Raw genomic sequence first — 17,153 nt, 5'->3', positions numbered from 1 at the left:
TATCGTAAATCCGTATTCTTGAAGCCTCTGCAATACCGCTCGTAAATTCCGATCATGAGCATCCATAGTGTTTCCTCCGATCACAATATCGTCCATGTACGCAGCTACTCCTTCTAGCCCCGCTAGCATTGTATCGATGAGCTGTTGAAAAGCTCCTGGGCCTGCCTTTACTCCTGGGGGCAAACGGTTATACCTATATAAACCGCGGTGTGTATTAACCGTGAGTACCTCGCGACTCTGCTCTGCCACTTCTACCTGTAGAAAGGCATAGGAAAGATCTAATTAGCTGAAAATAGAGCAGGTGCTTAGATTAGCGAATATTTTTTCTCTTGCGGTCTGAAAAATTTTGATTTATAATTCACGTCTCGCACGACCGCAATACTTTTCTCCGATTTAGCTATCATAGCGGTGTCACGCTTGAAGCTGACCAAACGCTTGCATTCATCGGTCATCTGGACCAGGGTAAGCACTCTCCTTTCTTCCAGGCAGCTTAGTAGCCGGATGCGTGTCTCTGTATGGGACTCCTCTTTTAACCCACACACGAACATTAGACACTTCAGCTCTTCTTCCGACATCCCGTTCATTGTAGACTCGATAACGGCTCTGTTAACTCGGCACGAATACATTACAAAATCTTCATCTGGTAGCTTTTGCAGATTCAAACAACGGAAACATTTTTCAATCTTCGACGTTGGGGAACCAAATAACTTTTTCAACTTTTCCATCGTGGTTTTAAAATAGAATTCGTTTGGTTTTGCCGGTAGCACATGGTTTGCGTATTTTTCATGCTCGGCCAGTCCCAACTTTCTCAGTAACAAGCTGACACGAGCGGCGTCGTCCAACCCCTCAGTGTCCTTTTCGAATAAATCCTCGTACCTGCTGTTCCATCCGGTAAAGGTTACGCGATCTTCCCGGTCGAACTGGAATTCTTTAATGTTGTTCGCTAAAGACTCGATCGTTCTCGCCGTGTCCGTCGGTTCTTTAGCTTTTAAAACCGCAAAAAGTTCCGTCACCAATTTCTCCTGCTGGTTCAGGAATGCTTGCTGCTGCTGCTGCATAGCTTCCCGCTGCTGTTTGAAGATTTCCTGAATCCAGCTTGATTCAGGATCAGTTTGCCGATGTGAGCCATTATCCTCGCGCGAAGGCTGCTGCTCACGATGCGCCTCCATTGCACTTTTGTAATGCGCGACCGTTGACCTCTTTACTTAACAACGTGCCGTGCGCCTTTTTTCATTTGCCGCGTACAATCGTATCTCTACCTCGTCGCCACTTTTGTGTTTTGGGGATAAAACAATGACTTTATTATTCTAAAACGTTAAAATACATGATACTAAGTTACAGATTAAAACTGGCGGACCGTCACGACGACGCGTCCGCTCCGCTCGAGATGCCGATCAGAAGAGATCTTCTTTTCATCTCTTCACACCGCAGGCACCCACCTGTCAGTGGGAGTGTCAGTCGATCCATCACTCTCTGCTAGCCGCTGTGTCGACGCGGTGTGGCTGCTAACAATTACGATCCAGTGTGGCTGGGCCTGCCATTTCTGGGCAGCAACACTTAAAACCTTAAAGGACAAAGCCAGAGCAGTTGGCCGTTACGGGAGGAGTTGACAGTCCAGTGGATTGGCGTACTGGGAACGAGAGACACTTCGTGTCAGAGTCGTATTCCAGAGAGATGGTTGGTTCATTGTGCCAAAGCTTGAGCTTATTGTCCCTATGGACCATGCTTCTTTTCCTACAAGTCCTAAGAGATATTACACAAAGGTCAATTTCATTATAGAGTACGCTGAAGGAGACTAAACTCATGCTAGTTATTTATTTTGTTTAAGCAGATCTCAACGTTTGCAGCTTTCTGTTAGCGTATATTGTCAAACGTTTTCTATACCTGAAACCAGCCCAGATCTATAATATAATAAGGCCCATTTACTATGATACTATATTTTATGTTCTTTCGTGCAGCTACTGTTATTTTTAATTAGGACACGTATCGTTCTTCTTAGTAACGCTATATTTCTCTTAAACGAACATACAGATTAAAACGCCAGTCCTTGGCCTAAAACTTAACCGTACTTGTACTGCACATAAACGGACGCCACGCGCGGCTCGTCCGTGCCCGATGTTCTTGCGATCCCCAGCCGAAGTCAATCGACGGACGCTGCACATTGACCCCGATGGATAGCAGGAACAAATATCAGCTGATAACGGTGAGTTATCAGTGAGTGGCTCAAAGCTTATCCATCGGGTCAGGTCCTATCACTATCTTATAATAATATAATTCTTTATATGCATATTATTGTTCCAAACGAACTCCTTCAGAGTATGCATTTCCTTCCCTAGCGCTTCACTGAACACTTCGAGAAGTCATAAACTGAAGATAAAATGATCGATCTGGACATTGGGAGGTGTCAGTTTGGACATATATCAACTGTTACATATCGCTGCTTGGATTGTTCGCCTACAGTTTCTTTCATCTCAGTTTCATCGTCGTACGATACTGAACTAAATTAAGCGCTTTAAGACTGGAGCAACCAAACCTTTCCCATCATGGACAACCGACCGAGGAAATTCGTACTCATGTGACCACAAAAGAACCATCAGAGTCAAAAGAACTCTCAAAAGAACCATCAAATTGGGTGCTGCTACAGGTTTCGAACCGTCCGTGGCATAACACGTCTTTAAGGAACCAAAATCAGTAATAGATTATTGTAATTGTTTATTTTTGCGCCAAATACTTAGTAACGATGTATATTTGATTTTATAACCGTTTCGCAAGTTCCATTCCGTTAGCCTTTATGCCGATTGCAAATAGAAGGCGCGATAGTACGGATCGTTAGACTATCTGATTTGAGCCGCCAGCGTTTTGACTATCTGGGCCTTCGTGTGGGTTCGTAGATGTTCCTGGAGACTCATCCCTTCGCTCAAGAGCATTGAGCAGACCGGACACTCTATATACATTTTGTAGTTTTCGTTATAGTATTATAATTTACTATTTACGGTGGAGCTGAAATGGAAGATTAAAATAAAAGTTGAAACAATTATGAAAATAATCAATCAACATTATTCATCTAGCAGACTGTGGAGCCCGTACTGTCTGCAGTGAAAAGTTCCGACTTCACGCACACTCTTTACTATTCGGCGGAGGAAGCAACACATTAGACAAATGCTAAAGAGAAACGTCTGAAGTGATACAATTCCGACTTTTTTTTCAGACATTTCATTTCATCCCAGCATTTTATAAAAAACTCCATGCTTGTTCAAAATGAAAGCCTCTGCCACCAGTAACGGAACAAGGCCTTACAAGCGGAAGGGTCTCGGCCACTTCTGGGTTGCTGCTGGATGATTGTGAGCAGATGCACAACCCACAAACCAGAATCGATCAGTCGAAAATGGCATACGCAAGCAAAACTATTCCGTTTAACTTTAATGTTATTTCTTGAACTGCTTACCTGCTTCGAAACGAATGACGCCAATTGTTCCGTCAATGAAACAACTGTTTTCAAGAACCACTGGTTTTTGGAACTTGGCTCGGCCAGTGTTGCCAGACATTATACTACGAATGCGATTCGAGCAGGCCAGATGTCAGATTCAAAAATCGAGCAGTTTTGCTTATACCGATTTAAAAAAATAACAGTAACTCTCCAGAATCGTACGTCCGATAAAATCAGTCAGACCTAAACCCCTCTGTTCTAGACTTCTGTGCTCAGATTAAAGTTTTCCAATTAAAGAGAACTTTGGTTCATTCCAGTCTGGTGCAGATACGAATGCCTTCCGAGATTCTGACAAAAACAAGAGGAAAATCAGAATCATCAAACTTGAACAACTTGATGTTCGCCGAACACAGTTTCTCGCCATTGAGTTGACGGGACATTTTGAGTGGCAACACCCGCTTGCCCAGGACTCGCATAATTAAATCACTAAACGTTTATCTATGCACGCTTGCTGTCCTTGAGAAGCTCATTTAGTGTTGTGTGATAGCTCAACAAAAGCAATAGTGTTCCCTTGTGGAGTGTGTGAAACTTTGAAAGTGTTTCCCCCAGTTCGGGGTAGCCCCGAAGGAAAAGTGTTTGCAGCCGCACCGCGTCGACCCAGCGGCCAGAAGAGAGCGATGGATCGACTGACACTCCCACTGACAGGATGCTGTCAGTAGAGAAGTGTCCTGTGGTGTGAGGAGGTGAAAAGAAGATCTCTTCTGATCGGTATCTCGAGCGGAGCGGACGCGTCGTCGTGACGGTCTACCAGTTTTAATTTGTTATTTAGTTATCTTGTATTTTATCGTGTTAGAATAATGAAGTTTATTGTTTTATCCCATAAATACAAAACACTTCTTTTACACCTAGATTGCATAGGGAATGTTCTGCAAAAGAAGGGGTAAAAGAATTCTGAAAAGAAGAGCGGGCATTTCTGAAGAGAATTCTTTTACACCTGAATAACACAAAAATTTCTCGTTGGGGTTTAATACAAGAGAGAGAACAAGTATTAAAAGCTTGTGTTTGAGGTTTCGCTTCAAGAAAAGTTCTGGTACCCATATTCATGGACAAAAACCCTTTCCAGAGTATTATGTTTGCCTTGACCGGGCAGATCCAGAAAGCAGATTTCCCCGATTCATTTGATCTTTTCAATGTGGTTTCTGACACATTTTGCTTTTTTGTTAGCGCTGCACGTAAATGTTCAAATGAATGCAATGTTGATTTCAAAGACGATCAGATAATTACTAACTATTCCGTATGGATAGTTAATTATTTTTTCATAAATTAAAAGCGTGTTATCATTTTCAGTAAATTAGTAGTAAAGGGAATTGAACCAGAAGCTTCATCAGGCCAAGATCGCTCAGATGTTAACTAAGTAAGTTAGCAATTTCTGTTTTTTTTTCTTTCAAAACATTTAAATCCCTTTTGAATAAAACTCTTCGTGTTGGGAAATAGCTTTAATTCGGTACGATCGTTTTATGGCCTCTTGACGTTTTTCGCTGCAGACAGATCACACGCTACTACATCCCTTTGAGTTGTTGCATATTCTTAGGGGCACGCTAAATTTTGGTTTCTTGGCACGCTCACGTAATTCGGAAGCGAACGAATTGGATGGCGGAACATTCAACAACATGAAAACAGCATTCCATTGGCAGATAAGACAGAGAAAAGAAACAGAAAAGTACGTTTACGTTTCGTTGAGATGTTTGTAAATGAACTAATCAAAATTATGTACAAAAGTATTACAGCTTTGCAGTAAGTAGCGTGTTGACGAAAAGAAGGGGAATTAGTTAATCCTTCTCCTTCTCCTGATGATTCTGTTCTTCCTGTTTTCCTCCTAATCGATCTGCTATTTGTATCGTGTTTTCTTCTCTTCCTGGCTGGTTTTCATGCTCCTTCTACCCTAGCTGTTAGTTTCCTCTGCCCCCTTCCACTAAAGGGTGGTAAAAGGGTGTTTGCTGCTGTCGTGTTCATTTCACTTCTGCTGTATGAGTATGTGCACAGGTCACAGCAAAATGCCTCAACAAATCTCGTCCTATCGTCTCTCCATCCCTCTCTACGACACTCGCCTTTTCAAAATGACTGATGAAGAACTGGCAACGCCATGGAAGAAAACGCTGCACCGCTTACTGCAGGGCCTGCAGCCGGGCAATCTCGGCCTCCAGAGCTTGGATGTTGAAGTTCGGGTCGTCCTTCGGCGGGTTGGCACGGATGAACTCGAGCGTCTTGAGCACATGGTCCGGGACGGGTCCTTCGCGCGGCAGATGGGCACCCTGCGGCTGGAAGCCACCCTCGTTGGCGACGTACGTCAGCTGGATGGGCGTACCGTCACGGTCGGTCCACGAGGCCGAACCCGACGCCGACTGGCCCCCGACGCCTTCCTCCTGCGCCCGGATGCCGTTGCTCGTCTCGTAGTTCCAGGCGTACGAACCGTCCGGGTTGACGACGCTGTCGGAGTTCACGACCTGTGCGTCCGCGTCCGGGTTCTGGGCGACGGCGACCGCGGCCAGGGCAGCAATGACAAACTGGTGGACGCGGGAGAAGGGTTGAGGTGGAAAAACAAGATATTAGTGACAAGATCATGCGGGATCATCCATCAAGAAGCTGAACCGAAACACCTCAACTGGGGATGGCGCAACAAGCTGTTTGCGCAAGGTGTTCGAGCCATCTTCTAACACACCCTCGTGGCATTGAGAGAATTGCCATCACAAGCCATCATCAAACGGCACACCCTATCCTTGAGCTGACGATCCTTCCACGTTCCTTGCCTCCGATACGACACGCATTCCTCGCTCCAACCAGGACTTCACGATGCACGTGACATCCTTTTTTTTGTATAACATCGAGAGATGTCGCAATGGGTGCTTGCAAACCCACTGCCGATGGCACCGATTGGATGCGATTCATCACCGCACACTATCCAGCCGGTGAGGTCAGTGTTTCGAAAATAGACAGAAGCAGATAAATCTCGCCGGCCTCGGAAGCGCATTTACATGCATAAATAAGGCATCAAACGTGCATGCAAACGATACAACCAGACGGCCGGCCGTTCGGCGTGTAATGCGAAGTCAATTACTTGGCACTGGAGGGAGAAGAGTCATCATTAATGTCGACGTTTCATTGACGACCGCTTATCATCCGCAGCGTAACACACGAAAGTCATCGATCGCCGGCTGCTGAACGATGTTAATTCAACTGATCGACGACGATGAGCGATCAGTATCAACACCGTTGAAGATTGGTGCTTGTTTTTCCTTTCGTCTGTCTCTCCTTAAAGATTGATTGCCAGTAAGGCGCTCGTTAACAGAGTTATTTAAAGAAACGAAATGGTAGGTTCATTGCCTTGCGTTTCGTTTGCTTGCTTGCTTTTGTTTGTCAATAGATGTTAATTGGTGGTATATTCGCCACTAAGAAACCGTTTCCAGACGATCAGTCAGACACAAAAATAAATCTACTGACTTCAAAATCATTGCCAAAAAATGAGAAAAAACCATTGGTACAAGAGAACTTTTGTTTACGTTTGACATTGGCGCAGCAAAACAATTAAAGAAAAATTACCCCATCCTAACTGGTGGCACTTGAAAGCAGTTTGGGAATTCAAAAGATACCATTAAAGCGCCAACACGCCATCTCGTGGGAAGGTCAGTGGCACAGTTTTCTGGTGGCATGCACCGAAATAAAAAGTCGACAAAACGAAAAAACATTAGCCAAAGTGCACATGAACAACTGCACAGCTGCTTCCCCTTCAACAAATCATGCTCCCATCACGCTCCGCTCGCATGGGAACTTTGGTCTTAAGGCCCTCAGATTACCCTTTATTTTTCTCTTTTCCTTCTTAATTTCCGTCACATAATCAACCCTTGACGTGTTGCTACTTGCGAAGGTGGCGCTTTGAACTGCTTGCACCGTTTAGTCTCCCACGAGCGCGATTATGTTTCGCCGGTGTGTTGTCATTTCGGACCAGCCCTGCGCGCTAATGCGCGTTTTGTATGCGTTTATGTAAGCAAGAGCTAATCGTTTTGCTTCCGCGGCGACAAAATTGCCCTTGGTTTGCGCTGGGAACGCCTTTTAGGGTGGGTTATTTGCTGAAACGATGGTGCACCCGGTGACAAGCATGCGCAAGCTTTTGGGAGAAAAGGAAGCTTGCAAAAATTAATCCATCCACATTTTTGTATGGAACCCTTCACCAAACTGGATGGTACACCACATCATGCTTGTTAAAGTGCATTGTATAAATACTAATAAAAGTTACTCAATGAAAAAGGGAAGGTGACTTTTTCTTGTGCAATTGGTTTTCAACGAGCTTGAAAAAGATAATCATCAAAAATCAAAATAAAAAGTGTAAATAAATAAGATGAAACTGATGTACTTGCCATGACGTATTGAAAATGTTATGTGACATTTTCCAAAAAAAAAAAAAAAAAGACAATGTAGGATACAAGTGAGCAAAACCAGAAATGGTAATAATAAGCGTACTCCATTCCATTCCATAGAACAAAATGTAACATTGCATAAATACTGGAGCTCTAGGAAATAGGTGTTAAGCATCAGGATTAAAATATAAACCTTGAATTATATGCTAATCATACGTGCTTGCTTTATGAGTAATTTAAACAAATTTGGAAAGATTTTTCGATCGGCAAGGGTAGTTTGTGCTACAAATTAATATTTAAAAAAATACTTTTTCGCGTGCTTCATTTTCTCATTGTTGGTAAAAAATTGCCCTTTTTATATAACTTATACATCAAAGGTACGGATTAAAAACTATTTCAAGCAACATACATTGTGAGTTTGAATACTGACACAAACTATTGGTGTAAAGTATAAGATGTGTGACATGTTTTATGTTTCACACATAGTTTGTTTAAACAAATTAAATTAAAATTTAATTTTTATAACATTTCCACACCGTTCATGATAGGCTAAGTTGCTAAGGCTGAAACCATGAACTGGAATGTTTGAATAAACGATAGTCAAGTGTTAAATTTCCACAAATTTTACGTCATAGCCGCCTTGATTAATAAACATAATCTGCAAATTACTATAAACTCAAAGGAACGGTTCAGCACTTCAACTTCAACAATACAGCTTCACTTTCTTACACGAGCTTTAAATTAAGCAATCAAACAACACTTCAAACCACTTCCCAGAATAACCAATTGTGCCACATATCGCTCCCAAATGTCCTTTTTTCGATCAAATCCTTGCGCAATCCTCGTCCCTTCCCTTCCCACTGCCTGACCCGATCGGCCACAGGTCTACGGTTTCCCTTCGCTGGAAAACTCACCACTCGGAACATGTTGCTAGGAAAATGTGGTAGCGGTAACTAAAACAAAAGAAAAGTTCACTGTTGCAGATCCGATGCGCAAATGGGCTTATGATTCGACCACCGTGTGTGGGCAGAGAACGGTTGAGACTGATCGTTCGTTGGAAATTTACCGCGTTTTTATATTGGCCCGTTGAAGAAAGTCACGACAAAAGAACCAACCTGCCCGAGAGGGAGGACGAGACGCTCCCCCTCCCTCCCCCTCGCCCTTGGTAGTACGGGAAGATTGCAAGCGAGTTGAAGGGGAGAGCGAAACGTGCAGAAAAAAGAACCAAACAAAACAAACGTACGGAACGTACCGCACGAAGGGAAGCCGGCTCGCTGGAAGGGTGGGTGGGAGAGGGCACCGAATCTGTGAACGTGCGCGGAAAAACGATGCGACGAGTGTAGAACGAGCGAAGGGGGGGAGAGCAGCGGTGGGAATGGTTCGCCGGTTGGGGTTTCGGGAAGGAGGCGCCGTAGGTTTACGATGAGATGCGATCGGATGAGAAGATGCTGCTGCTGCAGTACACGCCGGTATGTGTAAGGCGAGCTTCTAGAAGGGAGTACCCGAGAGTGACCGAGAGTGTGAGGGAAGAGAACAGTGATGCGGTGCGAAAGGGATGAACGGATGGTCCTACAGAGGCAACGGCTGTGGATCGTGATCGCAAGGGGCGCTGGGGGAGGGAGGGAAGCGGGGGCAACCAGAAGCGGGCACAAGTCGTCATCCTCATCATGACACGCCGAGACGGACGTTTTAAGAAGGGATGCGGCACCGCGGTGGCATTCGTGCGCGATCGCAAATCGAAACCGCCACCGAAACGACGCCCGAGAGTGGACGATCAAGTCGGGAGCGCGGCGGTGGCACTAAAGAAAAAGAGATAAGTATATATAAATGTGTGGAAAAACGGCAATAGAGGTGTACGAAATAAAAATAACCACTAGTAGTAGATGGTTTGTGCGGGAGGGAAATTGTTTAACTCTCCCTCCTTCGCAAAGGGTGGTGTTGTTGCTGCTGCCGCCTGGGACGACTAGGCTGAGGATCAACTACGATCCTACCCTAGTAGTGGTTGGTCCAAATGGTGTATGTTGTACATAAAGGTGTACGAAAATATAATAAAAAGAACAAGCACTCGCCAGCGCAGCCGTTTGGGACGAGAGTACGCGGCCCCAAAACAAGGAACGTTAGAAGCGTTAGGACGCATGGAGGTGATGATGGTGCATGGGGAGGCGTGTGTAACATGAGTAAATGTAGGCAAAACTGTGCGCCTCCGAATCGGCGCGCCACAGCACACTTTAGTGCAAGGCGTTAACATCTCGACCTTTTTGGCAGGGCAAGCCCCACGAGCGAGGGGATGGGGTGGGGTTGGTAGAGCCGGTATTGGCGGTAGCTGGTGGCGAAGATCATGGTGATCATGACGGAACGCTGCGCAATACTCGAGACAGCACCGCAACAGCAACACTCCACCAAGGGGAGTGAAACAAACGAAACAAGAAGCTCTGGACCTTCTCCCTTTCGAGTTTGACCGCCGTTATGACGCGTTTAGAGTCGATCCGTGTTAAAAAAATGAGAAAAAAAAACCCATAACCACAATCCAACCCATCGGTTTAGATTAATCGTTTAAGTAGCGTAGGAAGCAAAAACCGAACGTCCAGGGTAATGAGCCTCAAAAACAGTGCATTGGATTTCGTTGTTGCATGAAACATTCCAACCGATTGGGCGCCGAACGCCGGGCGGGGACCCAAAGGAGGAAGAAGAAGAATAGAGCAATCCCAGTCCATTGCATGCTCCCTTGCTTAATGGTGAATGAAACGACGCTGGCAGACGCCGCGCTTCCAAGGCGTAACACCAACCAGATGGGGTTCGTCGCTTACCATACATATTGCGCTCGTTGAAGTCTTTTGAATGAACGAGCGTTCCGTTTCGGTGGCCAATCGTCGTACGTCGGGGCATAACTTTGTTTTTGATTTTGTTTTAGCGAAAGGCATATGAAGGAGCAGAGGAAAGTGAAATGAAAGAAAACACTCAAGAGGGAAACAAAAATCGATGGAGGAGAAATTTGCAAACGTTGACAAATTCCACTTCGAAGATGATATTCCTCCGCCGGTTTGCGGCAGGTTCGCGGTTTCTTTTTCTTCGCATTTGCCCTCGTGTGCCTCTGGGTCACCCGGTCAGACGGTCGGTCGGTTTTAAGGTGTCTCTAGTTACCCATAACGCAATCGGCCGTTAAAGGGGTTCGAAACCGCGAAACCAAACGGGGCGGCCGCAAAAACCACACGGTCTGGACTACGATGGTGATGACTTTGGTGGGGTGTGAGAGTAAAAATTACGGCACATCTTTTTTAACGATGTCCTGGGGCCGGTTTCGTCCTCGAAAATTGGGCCTCGATGGGTTCGAGTGTTGTTTTGTTATTTTTATCTGTTGTTACCTTGCATCTTCCATCGCTAGCCTTAGGGAGGACACAGTTCTGCTGTTCGACGTTCGTTTATTTTTGCGAGTGTTCCTTGCTTACACCCCACGCCTGTGTGCGTGCAAATGTGCTGGATAGTGCAAATTTTTGGCGAAACGATCACAAAAGTCAGAGGTGAACCGGGTGAAAATGGGGTTCATCGGTATGTCTTGATTTTTTGGTTTGTGTGTCGTGCCTCTCTTCGTCGTCTTCGGGCCTCGGGCTCCGAAAACTCCGGTCGAGGTCAAGCTTGTCAGGACGATTAATCGTCCGACCGGTGTGGCGATGTTTTAGCGATGTAATCGGACGCGTTTTTTTTCGGATGCACTTAATCATCGATCGGTTGGTGTGTGGGGTGGGATGAGAAAATCTCTCCACCTTCAGCTTCTTGTGCTGCAGGGGCTATTAGAGAAGATAAATTCTCCCCCCACCCGGTTCTGCTGACCTCTTGCATTGAACAGGTAGACGTGAAAAATAAATCGCACACAACAAACCATTCGAATCGATATTTATGACACCTTTAGCTCGATTGGGGAAGGGGAAGAAATGAATGCGAAATTCGGTAGCGTGTGGTAGTAATTTTCCCCATGGACAAAAGCAAGCACAAAAATTAAGAAACACGACTGCCCTTTAATTCGAACGCTCGATATGGAACGGAAGCTGCTGGTTAACTGGACCGCAACGCAACGCAACGCGGCACAGGGTAATCATAAATCAAACTCACATCTGACCTCTTACGTAATGCGTATACAGACACACCCCAGCAGAAAGTTCCCTTCCGTTTGCGCCATTCGCTTGCCCTAAGGCTCGCAAAACTCCTCCGATCTAGTACTTTGCGAGTAGATTTACTCGTCCACAGGCCCTTCCATTACGCGAACCGAAAACGCCTTTCTTAAGCGGGTGCTATCTCGCTCTGTCTGGAACTTCGATCGGGAACTTTCGCTTGCGAAGTCGAAGTTTGCGCACGTGCGAGCACGACAAATCATTCGCAAAATTTTGGGGAAACGATCATTTTCCTCCCGAACCGAATGGCAAATCGAACGCAGTGAACATAATCCCATTCTTCCATCAATCTTGGCCCGCTTCGATCGGGCGGCGCTTAACCTTTCCCCGTTTTCGGTGATACAATATTATTCAATCTTTCCGGCATCGTGCAGGGCGATGAATAAAATGTTGGCAACAGGAAAAAAAGCACACCGAGAAGGAAAGCGAAATGGGAGTAATAAAATAGAAGCGCAGATCGTGGACCACGGACGGACGGTTTCCGGATCGCCCCGAGTCGTGGAATGTCAAACTTGGCAACAATATTTCACAGTCGGTGGTGCCCTCCATTTCGCGAGGAGGAAACCTTTCAACAAAACTATCATTTCTGATGATCGTTTCACTTTCTTCTGTTGATGCTAAAATATGGGTGGATGAAAATCTTAACACGGAAATGGTAAACAAATACGGAAAGATTGATGGAAAACCCATCCAAATTAACGAAGTAGACGGTTTTAAATTTCATGCAAAACTCCTGAAATTTATTGTGATCTTCCATTTTTAATCTGATACATTCATGTAACGATTCAAAATCCTTTTTTGACGATGAAGCTACTACCCTCGGCATAATAACCTTCAATTTTTACGGAATGCTTGCTTTTAGGTGTTGTTAAGGTTGAGGTCGATCTTCGATGAATTTTGGTTTTACTGATCTTTAACGATTGCAACTGCTTTTCAGAAAATAAATTGAACAACCTTTGAAAGGATGAGATCAGAACAGATTCACAAGCAAATGTCTTTGATGATATTTACCCAAATTTTTCACGCAATCCACAACCGGCCATCGTATGGTTTTATCTTCTTTACCACGCGAAAGGTCAGGACTTGTATTTGCACAAAAATAATTGCTAATAACCTGCCTTTTTCGCCACTCGCAGTCTCGATTGGAGTTCAATTAGTAAATGGCACACGATAGCAAACATGTTCTCTTCCGCGATCGATTCCGCGGGGGCTGCGATTCAGGGGACGGTATGGTGCTGGTCGTGTTAATGAGGTGACGAAGGGATGAGTATGGAGTAGAGGCGATGATGCCCCATGGGCACGTACGATCGGCGCCCGCGTGTGTGGCATTTTCTAATGGCGTTTTGACTCCGTTATCCGCGCTGCATCGTCGTGAGCGAAGGGTTGCTGTTCGTTTGGTAGTATAGAAATCCATCAATAATTTCTAGGATCCATCTGGAGACGAGACCGCCAAACTGAAACACGTTCATGTCTGCCTCCAACAGGAGGGTAATTCTCCACGGAAGGTAATTTACTCGTCGCATTAACCTCCGTAATGAGTGTGATTGCTTCTGACAAAGTGATATAACGTCCGCCGACCAACGTGTTCTGTGTATGATTAAAGTAAAATAAACAGATAATTTGTCTCTTTCGAACACATTGTCAAGTGCAAGATTGTTAGCGACGTTTGAATGCCAAGAACACCATTTACGATTACGCACGTTAACAGGGAGCGTGAATTTACAAATATTTACCCTTCGGTAGTTAATTCCAACATGCTTTGATCGAGCGTGGTTTGTTTCGTCGGGTTGAAGTGTTAATTCGTTACTGACATTTTTGTCTCGATGAAGTTTGGTGTTAACTTTTAAGTGCCTCTTATTTAAACACATTTCACTCTCATTGGGTTTGGGAATTTGTACTTGAAAACCGGTTCTTATTGTTCTTCGATGATTCAAAGTAAACAAATGGTTTACATTTGAGTGGCACTGATTTTGTAACAGTTTTTGTCAAGTCTAGTTATTAAAATGCTTCCAATTTAAAATAGAATGGATCGACGCTCCCTAAACAAAATGCATAGGCTGTTTGTTTTAATTAATAAAGTGGTTTTTTGTCAAATTGAGTCCACTCTCACTTAAATGATAAGTCTATTAAATAATTAGGCTTAAATGACCCATTTGCATTTGCATTAACAAAACGAAAAAAAACAAATTTCAACGACTTTTCCTGCAAAAATGGAAAACGCTAGCAAATTTGTGTCAAAACCAAAATAAAGAGTAGCATTTCTATTAAATTTAGAACAAGTTTGACAATTGTATCATTTAAACGGAACCCGAATCTTTAAACTGAGACGTCACTAAAACATTGAACCATCTGCGTTGAATTGTATGCTAAAACATCCAGCTTTATCCAGCCAGACGGCGAAAAGTGGCAAAAAACCTTGGTACTTTATGTTGCTTTTGAAGCATGTTACAATATATTTTAAATGTTTTGGGGTCCCTTAACTGCCATATTACGCCATATCGTAGCTGAAAACCAGCGAGAAGAATTTGCACAAAGTCGCGGTTATTGATAGTTCCTCTCCGAGACTCGTTGCGATCGGACGCACTTTTACCAAAACAGAGCGTTAAAAAAAAAGTGCAAAAGCAAGCCACATCATGGCTGCTTCGAGAAGCACCCTGCGGGTGGATTTCTCGAAGCTCCCCAAAAGGCCGTCCTTGATGGAGGCCACAACCCTCGCCATGACCAAGCTGGGTCTAAGCAGCTCTTCAATCGTTTCAATCCGGACGAAGCCGGCATCCCACTTCCTTCACATCCGAGTGAAGGACCAGAGCCTTGCTCTAAGAACCGTCGAGGAGAACGACGGCAAGCATTCTCTCGAATGCGACGGGAAGAAATTCCCGATCCCGATCGTAATGGTCGACAATTCCGTGGTCATCAAAATCCACGACCTGTCCGAGGACATCACGGACAGATGCATTACGGATTTCTTTGCTCGTTACGGAGAAGTCCGGTCAATCCGAGCCGGAGTATGGGCGAAGCCATACCCGTGTGCCGGAATCCCTGACGGATACCGCTACGTCACAGCGGTCTTGTCTAAGCCGGTGCCGTCATACGTCTCGATTGGAGGGGAAGAGACGCTGATAACATACCGGGGACAGCAGCAAACGTGTCGAACATGCCGTCTTGCTGCACACCATGGGATGACCTGCACCCAAGGCAGGAAACTGGTGGCTCAGAAGACGAGCGTCAACGAGAGGTTGTCGTATGCCTCAGCGGTGCAGAATGGCACCGAAAACCCTGCTCCAGCAACAGTCCCCCGGGCGAGCACACAAACCGTCCGTGCACCGACCGACCCGGTGAGCACACCGACCGTTCCGGCAAGCACAATGCTCATCCCATCGAGCACACCGATCATCCCGGCGCCCGCATCGACCGTCCCGGAGAGCGCTCCGGCCGTCCGCGCACCGACAGTCCCGACGAGCACATCGACCGTCGCGGCGAGCACATCGACCGTCGCGGCGAGCGCACCGGCCGGTGCTTCGAGCCTGACAATAGGCGCACCAGCAACGATCATCCCGATGCAGGCCACTAGCGTTGCGGCTAGTACACGGACCGTCCCGGCAGTAGCATCCTTCATCCGGGCAAGTGCGTTGACCGTACCGGCAGCATCGACCAGCACCAAGATGGACAACGCCGGACTTCAGGTGGACGCCGATGCCTCATCGACGTTCAAAGCCCCTCGTGTCCCTTCACCTTCCGCTACACCTTCATCCCTTTCCTGGCAAACAGTGGCAGGTAAGAGAAAGACGGACGAACAGACGGACAGCGACGTGTCGTGCAAGTCTGGGGAGGAACCGATCAAGCGTAAGCCAGGTCGTCCTCCCAAAAAGACCAATGCCACGGCAGCGAAACCGACTGGGGTAATGGAAGTGGACGCACAGTAGTTTGGTGGAAATGGATGAGTTGATGACATCAGTGACGATCGCATCGATAAACATCAATGCGATATCCAATTCCACCAAACTAGATGCACTACGAACTTTCATACGCACTCTTGACATAGACATAATCTTCCTACAAGAAGTTTCTGTCAAAGACTTAGTGCTCCCTGGGTACAATGTTGTAACAAACATTGACCACACAAGGAGAGGTACAGCGATCGCCTTGCGGGTGAACCTAAAATTTTCTCACGTCGAGCGTAGCTTGGACTCACGACTAATCTGCGTCCGGCTTGAGAATTCTTCCACGCTATGCAACATTTACGCTCCTTCGGGAAGTCAAAACAGAGCTGAGCGGGAACTCTTTTTCAACCGCTCGTTGGCGTACTACCTGCGGAATGTACCGGGACCGGTCATCCTTGCAGGGGATTTCAACTGCGTGCTGAAGTCCAAGGACGCCACGGGTATGGGGAATACGAGTCTCACTTTGCAAAACTTTGTTGACAGTATGCAGTTGTGTGACAGCTGGGAGGCTCTCAAAGGAAACTTTGTAGAGTTCTCTCACATCACACGTGGTTCGGGCTCTCGCATCGATCGCTGCTACGTCTCTAAGGACATGAAGGATCAACTGCGTGCAACAGACATGCACGTATTGTCTTTCTCGGACCATAAGGCGCTCACGGTGCGCATCTGCCTTCCAAACATACCTCGCATGCGGCAAAATGGATACTGGCAACTTCGGCCACATATCTTGACAGCCGAAAACATGGAGGAGTTTAGATGTAAGTGGAACTATTGGACAAAACAGCGAAGGAGCTTTGGCTCCTGGATGGAATGGTGGATTCATTTCGCCAAACCAAAAATAAAATCGTTCTTCCGATGGAAAACGAATGAAAAATACTCCATGTTCCGCTTGCAGCATAACATTCTCTATGCGAAGTTAGAGTCCTCATACGGTCGGTATCTTTCCAATCCGATCGAGTTGGTCAATATCAACCGTATAAAAGGAGAAATGCTACTCCTTCAGAGGCGTTTCTCCGAGGACTTTACAAGGATTAACGAAACAAGGGTGTGTGGGGAAAACCTCTCCACCTTTCAGCTTGAGAAACGAAGGCGGGAGCGCACCGTGATCACCAGACTTACGTGTGACAACAACGTTGTTTTGGACTCTCCAAAACAACTGGCAGACTATATACATACGTACTACAGGGAGTTATACACCGACGAGACA

General features: G+C 45.8%; 2 protein-coding genes across 2 annotated transcripts; one reads left to right on the top strand and one right to left on the bottom strand.

Moving 5' to 3' along the window:
- Nucleotides 1-4,952: 4,952 nt before the first annotated feature.
- LOC131280967 (cuticle protein CP14.6-like) lies at nucleotides 4,953-8,765 on the bottom strand. Its single transcript, XM_058310221.1, has 2 exons — nucleotides 8,754-8,765; nucleotides 4,953-5,991 (listed from the first exon to the last, which is right to left on the bottom strand). Exons 1-2 carry the CDS (start codon nucleotides 8,763-8,765, stop codon nucleotides 5,593-5,595), a joined length of 411 nt encoding a protein of 136 aa, XP_058166204.1. The 3' UTR covers nucleotides 4,953-5,592.
- A 5,873-nt stretch (nucleotides 8,766-14,638) lies between these two features.
- LOC131294002 (mucin-2-like) lies at nucleotides 14,639-15,928 on the top strand. The gene has a single exon (XM_058322050.1). It carries the CDS (start codon nucleotides 14,639-14,641, stop codon nucleotides 15,926-15,928), a length of 1,290 nt encoding a protein of 429 aa, XP_058178033.1.
- Nucleotides 15,929-17,153: the final 1,225 nt, after the last annotated feature.

The sequence above is a fragment of the Anopheles ziemanni genome, chromosome 2, assembly GCF_943734765.1.
Source record: "Anopheles ziemanni chromosome 2, idAnoZiCoDA_A2_x.2, whole genome shotgun sequence".
NCBI lineage: Eukaryota > Metazoa > Arthropoda > Insecta > Diptera > Culicidae > Anopheles > Anopheles ziemanni.
The sequence above is the reverse complement of the archived record's forward strand: the minus strand, read 5'-3'. Positions and strand labels throughout refer to the sequence as shown.